This window comes from Colletes gigas, unplaced genomic scaffold (assembly GCF_013123115.1).
Source record: "Colletes gigas isolate AHSC1104 unplaced genomic scaffold, ASM1312311v1 Colletes_gigas_Sc00036, whole genome shotgun sequence".
Classification (NCBI taxonomy): domain Eukaryota; kingdom Metazoa; phylum Arthropoda; class Insecta; order Hymenoptera; family Colletidae; genus Colletes; species Colletes gigas.
The window spans coordinates 506,948-519,179 of NW_025106665.1; the positions used below are offsets into that span (position 1 = coordinate 506,948).

Below are 12,232 nucleotides of genomic sequence, written 5' to 3' on the forward strand. Positions count from 1 at the left end.
AGGCCACAATCCTTTGGAGATGCTTATTCGATGAACTGCTATACACGACCGCGCGACAAGGTCTATTTTTTCTATCGAGCAAATACGTATTTCATTCTTGGATAAAGACTTTCGGACGAAGAGTGGACACTCTGAATCTTAACGTGTTTACAGTGTTCGTCTGAGTTGATAATTTATTATATATTTTTAAAAAACAGTTTTAGCAATAAAACTTTCGGTTAAATTTAATTCTCGGTCGAAATCAATTTAGAGAAATGAAATTGTTTTTGTAAAAACAATGGTACCTTTCCTGCTGCATGTTGAGTAACGCATCACAACAAAAGATTGTTTCTCGCTTGTGCTCGCATTGAAATATTCTCCATTGTGTGATATATTACAAAACTTTTATTAATTTTTCAATATCAACATGCCCCTTGTTAAATCGAACAAACAGTTTCGATTCTGTACGAGCAAACTGCAATTTGTTGCATTCTCTATCGTGTTAATTCCATTATGAAAAATACTAAGAAACTGTGTGTGACAGTGGAATACACCGAAAATAACTCGAAGATATTAAAGTGCAGTCGTAGTAGACGAATCTTTAAATTCAATTTTTCCCCAAAACAATGCTTCTTATGAAAGAATATCGTTTCATATTTCCGGTTCATTTTCGCATACAGAATCAGCCTCCTTCCGGTTGTGCTAGCCATTTTTGCCACACCTTGTACGTATAAGTATATGAAAATAACGTATAACTAGAATGCGTATGTGCATAAGAAACGAGTTTCAGCTGAAAATGCTTTTATAAAACCCTAACCCAAAATTATGTAGGAATGCTTCATTTTAATGAACGTTGAAGGCAAAGAGCTTTGGAAGCGGAATTATGGTAAACTATGCGGACTGCAGGTTCTGAACTGTGGATTGTTTTACACGGTGCCAAGAATTCCACGCATGTTTAAAAAAAATATTTTATGTGTTACGCGAACGGATTCAAGATATCTCCACCATTTACGGAATGGAATGTTCGTGCATTCAATTGAAAAAAATCTCAGACAACGTCCTGTGGCTGTGCACATACGCGGCAAATTTAGTGCGAAAGAAAGAATTTTACACGCTAAATTCTATAAATATTTCGGTCACATTCCTACTCGCGAAAAACACCGGATAATGATTTCTTTGGTCCACGCGCTGCATCTGGAAACACGTTTCAAACATCTCCATCTTTGAATGCAGAAACACCAAACTCTTACATCTTTAGATTTTCAAAAATTCAAATTAAAATAATTCTATAGAAAATTAAGGCAACTCGAATTAATTTAATACTCGACTCTGTCAATACGCGAAGAATGTTCCTGTTCAATTAAAATAGCGCGTTAAGTAAAATTGCTCGGCGTTTGATCCCGACGGAAGTTTCGATGAACATGTTCACCCTGGACGATTTTCGCGTGAAAGTTGAGATCAGGCACCGGAAGTCTAAAGAAGAGAAGACGTTTAACTTGTTCGGTGGTCCAGTCATATAACATCACTGTCGGCTGTTAAGCAAGCTGCTGCTCGGCGAAACTATTTTCACCGTGCTTACGTTACTTTCGTGAAGAACTTCAAAACGGCTACCTGTAAAAATAGTAGGGCGCACGGGAAACAGTTGGTTCCCATCGGGGAAATGTTTTTCGTGTTTTCTCGGGTAATGCACGCTGAACGATGACCTCGAGGAAGTGTGAAAAGCGTCTAGTAAATTATAACTATTCTCTCGGAGTATGTATTACGTGAACTAACCTGTCGACGGAGGATCATTTTCAAACTTTCATCGCTCGACTCGTGCTTGTTATCGCATAATATGATCTACAAGGTATTACGAAAGTATTCGAACGACTTCTAACCGTTCGATGCTTGTAATAATAAAGTTCCAGCATAGGATCAGAATGCTATTGCTTAAGTGATCGCACAGTAAGAAACAAAACTGAATAAACGTATAAACGGACGAATAAACGAATAAATAAAAAGACGTGCAATGTGTGATATAAAACATGGCTATAACTTCCCCCAGATGGGGTCAGCGTACAAGAATGATAAAAGAAAGTTTCTACGGGGCGATTCCTATAAAACGACGGATGCGATTACAGTCTGTAAAAGTTTGAGAACATATGGAAAAATTATTCATACGAAAAATATTCGGTTCGAAGATGAACGTCATATGGCGGAAACGACTGTTCTGTGGGGTTGGAACGTTAAGAAGATCTGAAAGTCGACTTTGCTCTTTATTCTTATTCGAAACCTTATGTTTTTCAACTTCCTGGATCAGACTCATTTCGAAGATACCATTTGGACTAAAAATTCTACTTGTTAACAGTTTTTTTTAAACGTCCTTTAAATACGATCTCATCGGTTATTCGAGACGACTAATTCTGTACGAACGTACGTATTCGATCTGGTTTCAAAGTTACCGCCATTTTTGTATTTCAATTATTCTCGTTACGGACAAACGTCCAACGTAATTTGAATGTGGCGGCAGAAAAGTGTCCGATTCCTCTCTAGACATTTGAAACGTAACTATTTCGTTGGAGTCTTGCATTTGTTCCCGAGGGCTTCGGGATTCAATCACAAAGAATGGTTGTACAACGAATAATGAGAAACCGTGCACAGACGACAGGTTGTTACGTTTGTTGAATCGCAATCAACCTGATGCAAATATCCGATGCAGTTTGGTATAAGCTATAAATTATAAAGGATTCGTCAACTGTGTTCATAATTTAACTGGAACTTCTGATTCCCTTTGAGTCGACTACAAACGATTCGAGAGTACATAGACACGATTCTCTGAATTTCCGATATTCTAATACAGATATGTCAAACTCATATCAAACTCATTTTCATTTTTGTATGCTACGAATGTCTCGTGACTGTCTCGTCATGCATTAAAGGGCAGTAGAACCTTTACTATTCCACAACCATTTAACAGAAAAGTGGATTATTTGGAAAACTCTAACGAAAGTAATTTAAGGAAGAGGCTCGTAAGTAATGGAACGGTTGATCGTGAAACTGTCGAAAATATAAAAGGAAACTATAAGAGAAATGTAGAAATGGAAAAGAAAGAAGAAATTGTATCAGAAAATAATGTTTCCAGACATTCTGAAGCATTCGCTGCGCCAGACAAAAAGCTTAGACGATACGAAGCACAGGAAGAAAGCATCTTCACTGAAAGAACTACGTCAAGAAAAATATATACGAACTAACTACTTACGAACACTAGGAAAATAAAATTGAGCATGAAATGTTAAATTATTATTTTACATCTTTCCTTGCAGACATTTTATTATCTGTTTTGACTTTAGTTTTCCTACCGACAAGTATTTCTTTACTTTTAAACATCTTGAAACGCGACTAATTCGTCGACGAATAAATCCACGTTTGCAGAATTTGCTCTTACTACCTAAAGAAAGTTTTTAGTTGCATTCCAACTTGTCTTGATGACTTAATTTTATGTTAACGAGCAAAACAATTACAGCACATTAATTTATATGTAGTCGTAAACCATTAACTAGCGTCATGAAACAAAACGGTTTGCTTAACTACATCACGTCGTCGAGGAAACGTGGATTTAATAACAAGTAGAACGCCATATTGAGCTCGAGATCTATTTTGTGTAATAAAGCACCTGTGCATTTGACCCTCTAATGCAGATGCATTGCAATCGGCGTATTGTTGCAACATGCGGTCCAGTTTAATGCAATGAAAAGTATATAACAACATTTTTACATGCATACTTGTTTCTCGAAAAACTCGGGTTACTAATATTGTTTGGCTTCGGCTCAGCAATGGATTTTAATTATTATAGTTAAAAACTTGTAATTACGAATATAACATGAATAGAAACTGCATATATTAAAAACAGGGCGATCGCTTGTTTAATTTCTGTTTTTATACAGGCAACATCAATTGTGTCTCATGTCCTGAAATGTCAGGTGTATTTCTAATCTCGCGTGAAAATTTATCCATCGTGTTAGAATATTCCATGAATATCCGAATGGTATTGCAGACTTATCATGAATTTTCAATGGCAGAATATCTTTGCGAACTATCACATTAGACTATTGACGTTCTATTTTCGAAAACTAGACTCAGAGAAGCAATCACGTAATCTGTTAAATGTCAATATCTGATGATAAAACATACATCCTTGGTCTGGTACTATAATTGGTCTACATATAAGTAGTTCCTTATTCGACATCGATATAATAATTCGACACCACTCTAGGATTGCCCTGTACACGCGACAGAATGTTCACGGTTAACGAACAAAACAAGTCTGACAATCGATTTCCGTCGCGCGATCGAAATCGAAATCCCATCGTACGCGATACGTTTGGCAGATCCGTCTCGGCCACGAAACCGTCAAAATTTCGAAATTGTGAATGGGTGTGACCGCAGCGAAGGCCCTTTGCGGGTGCAATGGCACCGGTGAACAGTCACGAACCACCGTGGAATGTTACTTGTCGACGAAGGACATACTATCGTCGTGCGCCAAAGCTACGAGGAAATCTCGCTGCAGTGCTCGACGCACGCTAATCGTAATCGTCATTATAGTGATCATAACGGTTGTCGTTTATTTTACAACTTGCGCGAAGGAAATGACGAACGCGATACGTTCGTCTCTGACGCATCGACGCGAATCCCAACCAGAAACTCCTTCGCCCTCGGCGACGTCGGAAATCGTCGTCGAGAGCGTCGAGAGCGTCGAGAGCGTCGAGACTCCGTCACCGGTCGAGGAAAGCGTCGAAAGTGTGCAACCTGTCGAAGAAAGCGTCGGAAGTTTGCAACCTGTCGAAGATAGCGACGCAACGCTCGCGCTAGAAAACAGTGAGTCGTGGACGAACTAATTTTCTATGAACCTTAGTAAACGTTGAACTAGATTGCACCTTATGTAATTGTAAACGTGATTTCATATATAAACGTCCGAATAGCCGTGCTTCAGTCGTCTCGTTTCGAAAACTTTTACGTAAGAAAGACAAAACTACTTTTAAAATTAATTTTTTCAACCTTCTGTAGCCGGGCGTAACCCCTTAAATTAGTCGGAGTCAGCGTGCAGCCGAAAGTTCGAGATACCTTGCGTGCCACCTGACAGCTGTGCGTTCTTAATTCTCTCGAAAATGGAAGCTTTGCTGCCGTGCAAAATTCATGATCCCTTGTCGAAATCCTCACCGACAGCTGTGCATGTTTAATTTGTTCCAGAATAGAAGCCCGGCCTTAACTCGCGGACAGAAAATTGGCATCGCGCGACTAAAAGGCACTCCATCAGGAACAATCGAATAGTTCAAGAGAAGAGTGGCGAACGTGAGCTATTCGATTAATAATTGCTTCGAGTATCGGCAACGTGTATCGCGATTCAATCCGTTTGCAATATTTTGAGTTCTTGCGGGACAAATAGTGCCCGCGAAATGGAAGAACAGAGTCCAGATAAACGGGGGTCGAAAGATCAGTATTCTCGGAACTATATGGAATTATTATTTTATTATTTTTTCTACGAAATGTTTAGATCGAACGAAACTAGATTTCTATATTTCATGCGAATGGATTAATTTTGTTCCTAGTTTTGGTGTCAGGATTAAATGTTATTTTCCAGGTGAAATTTTTGAGTACAATTGAGTCCTACATACTCTGGCTAGAGTAAATCTGAGAATTCCTGACGCGAAGAAGTAGAAAAGTAAAGGTTTGATCCCGGATAACGAATGTGCAAGCCGTGCTACGCGGGAACGTAACGTATGTACATAAATCCGTGTCCGAAACAATGAGGTCAAACTACATTTTTCATCCGCGATATTATTCGAAGCAAAGTAATGTTACATTTCGCAGAAGAACGCCGATACCATTCCCTGTCGTAACAGCTGCAAGGCGGCGAACGGACAGCATGGATCGTGCTTCGTGATCTACGTTTTAATCTTGCAGCTCGATAGAAGAGAAGCATAACTCTGTTAACTGCTCGTTGAAGAATCGAACGTAATGGTTTGGAAACGCTGGACACAATACGTGCGATTGCCAATAGCGCGTTCATCGAAAAGTTATCGATCCTATTACCGGGTGCTATCAAAATTAATGGTCGTACATTTTTGCAAATACCACTAAGAGGGAGAACGAATCCGCCGAACGGTGGAATCTCGAAATCGGTTAATCTTAAACGATACACTTTTAATATGCACCCGATGGTCGATACTAATAAAATATAAAACATAGCGACGACAGTTTCCTCGCTCGCTGGCAGAGGGCTACGTTCAACCTGTATCTTTCTCACAAGCACTCGATCGACACGATGTAACGAAAACAAGGAATCACAGTGCTGAACGATTATTTTATTAAATCTGCTTCGTTGATGTACATTACGAATAGCAGCGCAAAATATAAAAAGTCTGTAAGGACACCTAAAGATACTTGTATAAAAACAGACAGTCTCGGTGTCGTAAAGTTAAAAACGATGACATTCATCGAACGAAGCCAAACGGGGGATATCTCGTTCAATCAAAGACGTTCAATCGTTCCAAGTGCAATATAATCTGTGTGAACTCTTCGTCGCTGATGTGCTCTTGGAAGGACAAGATAAGGCACGCGAAGAGAAACTTGTCGACGATATTTTCCGTTAATCTTTCGATGGATATCTCTGGATATTCAGATTTCACGCTCTCCGCGTACAACGCAAGGATCTCCTGCAGCTCCGTCGGTCCATTTTCACGCTTCATGTTATACAGTAGAATGGGTCCCAGATCGACAGCCGGCGAGCAGTACCTCATTGTTTGCCAGTCGATCACCTTCACGTCAATAGGTTTCCCGTTCTGGTATTTGAACAGCAGATTATCGTGTGAAAAATGACCGTGGCAGATCGTCGAGATCTCGTTCACCTCTGACACGATGCTCTTCAGAGTCTCTAGCGGGCTTTTGTTCAGCTTCTTTCTGACGTTTTCGGCCAACCTTGAATCCGGCAACGATTCGAGCGTGTCCATCAACCTGGAAAAACATTAACGAATTTATTCGATCATTTCGCAAGGCGACGATTAATCCCGGTACAAACACGAAATTGGGTACTCGTTATGCGATTTCGTGTACTGGAGGTTAAACGGTCGAATTGTCGGAGCGCAGATTTTCTAACAAACTGGCAATCAATCCAGCTGATTATTCCGCTCACTCGGCAGTAGCAATACAATGGTTATTGAAACCAATAACGTCGAAATTGCTGAAACGTAATGCTAAGCGCTAAACGTTATATGTCAAGCGATGACGGCAATTGCAACGCGTTCAACGGCGCACAATTCCTGCCGTTCGCAACGTTTCGAGTTCGTTTAATCGTATAACAGTTAATCCTACCGTCGTAACGCTAATTTAACTCCCAGCATCGTACGTCCCGCGGAACATGGAATGCTGTTTATTCAATCCTTAACTGGAATTACTAGCCGGAGTTAGTGATACTTAACTGGAATCAGGAAGATTCCACGTGATGTATCTCGCCCTCTGTTATCCTTCGTAATCGCTCGCCGCGTTCCCCGGCGATTTTAAGTTGTCAAAAACATTACGCGCGAAGACGGTCCGGAGTTTACCGAAAGGAAAGCGCATTACTATGCCAGGGCTGAGCTTTGTTGCCGGGGAAAGGGGGATGGTAGAAATAGATCGATTTTGAACCATGTTACCAATGAAAAATTTTATTAGTATGATTATGCAGGAAAAATTTTAATTGGTAATTCTAGAAGCCAAAGTAAGACGAAAATCAAGAATATCAATTTGTTGATTGAGGCTTCGTTAAAAAGTTATTAAAAAATTTCAAATCGTTCGCGGAAAAATTATTTTCGGTTGCGGGGGTAAATTACAATCATTTTTGGTGAATACACATACCCCCGAAATCTTACGTACTTTCGAGAAAAAAATTCTTTACCGAAAATATACTGTGCGACCGGAAATGTTTCTATAACTTTTTAACGATGTCTCGATCAACAAATTAGTATCAGTGGCATTAGTATTACAGTGGCCGAGCACTCTGTATACCTCCTAAAGAATATGAAATACACAATTATCTATCCGGGAATGCTATTAAAAATACACGTAAACATTGATATTTTCTTGTTTGCAAGGTGATTTATCATTCAATAATAGAAATTCTTCATAATTAATGTCAAGTATACTATAAAAATTATAAGATTATGGTTACGTAAGAGTAAGAATCGTCAACCCATTATGTTCGCAATAAGGAGCAATGTTTAAATGATTGACTAATTAGATTAAGGCAGCATGCGATAATTATCACCTCGACTCTACCTATACATATTTAGGCTAGTCTCGTAATACACTATATAATTCTCGCGAGTAACCTCTGTCACATATGGACGATAATGTTCATTTTTTAGTGCATATTCGTATAAAGAAATGAACTATGGACCATGAATGTTACATATATTTAAATCGATAATGAATTGAAATTAGTGAAAAACGTGTCGTTCGATAAAAAAAATCAAGATCACCTCCACTTAAGCAGAAATTTTTTTGCACAGAATCAATGAATCGGTGCATTCTATTTTAAAAATATGATTAGAGCAGCCTTTTAAATTTTCAATCGTGACATTATCAACGTTAAAAAATGTACACATGCTTATCTTCGTCGAGATAAAATGTATTAAAAGGCAAAAATGAACAAGTAGAAAGCAAACCCGTGTACAATAAAAAATTGGGGGAATTAAACGCTCGACATTTATTACGATTAAAAAGTCTGACGAGGCTTTGACGGTTTTAAATTGCAGCCAGACCGTTCCTTTTTATTTATTCAGAGTATAAATTGTCATTTGACACTGTTTTAATAACGAGAAAGAAAGGTCTCTGTATCCAATGGCAGTTCATGCTATAAATTAATAAAAACAAACTGTCTGACTCGCCTCAATCGCGTTAATTGAACACTCTAGTCTCCATTTTCGTTTGGCGACTGGCGACTTACTTATTTGTCTACAGACTGTTCCCTTTGTAAGTTTCGTCATGCAAATTGTCACCTGATAAATTTTAAACGTGGAACATAATTGAACAAAATATATTAAAGAAGACAAAACCACCTGTCGCAAACAAATAGCAATCAAAGCCATAAACACAAAAATATGGAATCAATTCGGACATAACCCTCCCTCAACACAAAATACACCGTAAATTACCTAGATACGATGCGACGTTTGCCTTCCATTAATAAAAAGAAAAAAAAATGTGTCCTCGACCAGAACTACACCGATCAAAACCGGAATCAGCGTGATTATTCATCATCCTTGACACCGTACGCTACAATACCGATTGTCATTTAAAAAAAAAACTCCGCGGCTCCACGTGGAAAATTACCTGTTCGATCTCTTTTCGTATTGCGCCATCGATTCATCGGTGAGAGCGATCTCGAGCAGTTTTGACTCGTATTCTCTGAAGACGTCAGGTTCCGTTGCCTTCAGTCTCAGCCCCCGGCCGTGAAACTTTCCCAAAACTTTCACGCACAATCTCAAACGGTCCTCGTCCAATTCCCCGTCCGCGGGCGCGTAATCGACCGCCTCCAGGTCGTCCAGGACAATAACGGGTCGCCCGTATCGGCCCAGATCGGCCAAGTAACACTTCGGGGAGAGATCGGTTCCGTACTTGGCGGTCATCTTCGAGTAGAACATCTCCTCGTTTTGGTAAGCGTCGAACGCGGTCCCCGACCGGTCCGTGTCCTCTGGTAGCATTTTCACCAGCAGCGGGAAGCCACGGGATTCACCGGAGAACCTGACGATCGCTTCCACGCGATAAATCTCGCTGGTGCGACTCAACTCGACCAGACGAACGGTGGCCGACTCGAACTCGACGAACTCCCGCGAATCCTTGTCGCAGAAGCAACGAGCGTGCACCATCTCCGGGACCAGTTCAGCCTCGATGAAATCGATGCTATGTTCGCGTGGCTCCTGGTACTCCATTCCGGCGTACGTCTCGGGGCGATTTACTGGAAGAAATAACGCTCGCGACGTGGAGCCGGCGATCAACAGGCGCGCGTTGTGCGTTCGAACACGAACGACTGCGAACCACTCGCGCGGGAAAGATGTGTTTGAGTGTCAGTCAGGGAACAACTAGGCCAGTGACGTGCACTGTCCCACTCCTCGATCGATCCCTCGGGCAGATATCATTGGAAACGCCGATAAGGTTCCTCGATCTCGTACAGCAGGTGAGGCGATCCTCGTCGAGATAAAAATAATCGTTAATTATGTTCTCTAGAGTTTATGGGTGTTTGCAAAATTCTTAAACCTCGTGTCAATAACCGGGGGCGTTCTTCAAGTATTGCGAAACCGCGTTGAATCCCCATTCTTTGGAAAATGTAGCTTGAAAAAGAACTAGTAGATTTTAAATATGGCGCCCTGGGATCTCTCTATGCACCATCGACTACATTTGAGCAAATACTGACAGAAGCGTATACATAATAGTTAATATAATAAGAAGCAAAGGAAGACATAGTATGGGGAGGAAAGACTCGAAAGTGTTTACTATTTACCGTAATTTCCGATTTTTGTTGTTGTGCTGTTGTCACAAATATTTAGACTCTCGCTAAGAACAACGGTTCGGTCGCTGTAAATAATATCGACGATTTGAATTCTGTTCGAAGGAAACGATCGAGATTATCTAGAGGGGTATTGGACCGGATGCAAACGCGTGTCGAACCACTCGAGATAACGCGGTGTTTATCGATAACCTCGACGAGCCGATGCGAGAGTTGCGACGAGACGGGCGTTAGTTAGTAACGCGGTGAAAATATTCTAAAGAATCATCTCGTGTGTGTATCAGTGCCCCTTACGTCGCAGATAACGAACCTTTTATCTTCCAACGACGTCACGAACAAGTTTATGCTCGGCCTTGACCACCGAAGACGGTCATCGACATCTCCCCAGCAGTCTCGTCCGTCGTTAGAATTTGTACAAGTTTGCGGATCCAATGATTCATCATAGTATCTTAGACCATGATTCATAATAGTAATAAGCAAAGAATTAAATGAAATTATATAGGGAAGGATCGTCAATAATTTTCCGCCATTTTACAAGACTCGAAAAACTTCCTCCAATCCGTTCCGTGATATAAATTCTCACGAGAAAATCATCTAAACGCAATCTAAATCGCGAAGGATTGCCCGTACCACGAAACGTCGCTTTACAAAAACGAGTACACTTCTCCAACTCGATTAAATTCAGCGTAACGAGCGCGTTACGTGTCGCAGCGTGCTGTTTCGTTTAATTAATTAAGTAAATCACCGAGTCGAGATCAATGCTGGCGAGCTGCGAGCCAGGACGGAAAATTAGATAATGACGGTGCAGCTAGGGACGCAGCAATTATAATAATAAGGAAATCTTCTGGGACGCGGCTTGTTGAGGTTCATGGGACATCACGGTACGAAGTAGCTCAAAAAGGTCTTTGACCTCGTTCCGACGATGTTCAGAATGCCGGGACAAAGTGATTTTAATTCTAACATTTGGGTCGAGTTAGATGAATTCGAGAATGGCTCCAAGTTTGTTCCGTTGTTGCTGTTGATTGCATCCGTGTATTATAATTATATCATTGCACCTTCTTCGACCGAACAAAACGTGGCATTAGCAGCTCCAAAATGATTCACGAAATCATAAGGCAACATTTACTTATTTTTATTACATTATTCGTCCCTATCGAAAATTGTATATTCGGTACGATTCGTCAATCGTTTCAGGAATCTCCATAAAAAAAGAACGACTATTTTCTTCGTGAATATTGCAGAGACCACTTGTCCAATTACACTCACAATGCACTTTGATCGTTTTCAATTTCTAACGAAACGTTTCGCGCAACGACCGGGGCAACTAATCGAACAATTATTTCGCCGTATCGCTGCAACTTCAGGCAACGACAAAGTGAAATGTACCAACAAGTTCCACCCAACCCGTAAACCAATCCCAAATCCAACAATCCCTTCAGGCTTTGGTAATTCAAAATTCTAAGTGACAGGACCGCGCGCAGATTGCCAAACGGAACCGATACAAACGTCGCGAAATCAAACGCGACACGGAAACGACCACAAACGCCTCGTTCGTACGCCGCCGCAAAAAGGACGAACACGGGCCTAACCTGTCTCATCGATGATTAATATACCCTACAACGCACCCCTGATGGCGCAGATTACGCCCAGCCAGAACATACCAGTGCAGACTAATCAGAACAATTTCCAGACGTTCCAACAACCGCAAACAGCCACGCAACAAATGCAAACTAA

The 12,232-nt window shown here is 40.7% G+C and overlaps 1 protein-coding gene across 1 annotated transcript; it reads right to left on the bottom strand.

Moving 5' to 3' along the window:
- Window positions 1-6,311: 6,311 nt before the first annotated feature.
- On the bottom strand, window positions 6,312-10,048 carry LOC122402452. The gene is made up of 2 exons (XM_043405240.1): window positions 9,325-10,048; window positions 6,312-6,969 (listed from the first exon to the last, which is right to left on the bottom strand). Exons 1-2 carry the CDS (start codon window positions 9,921-9,923, stop codon window positions 6,483-6,485), a joined length of 1,086 nt encoding a protein of 361 aa, XP_043261175.1. The 5' UTR covers window positions 9,924-10,048; the 3' UTR covers window positions 6,312-6,482.
- Window positions 10,049-12,232: the final 2,184 nt, after the last annotated feature.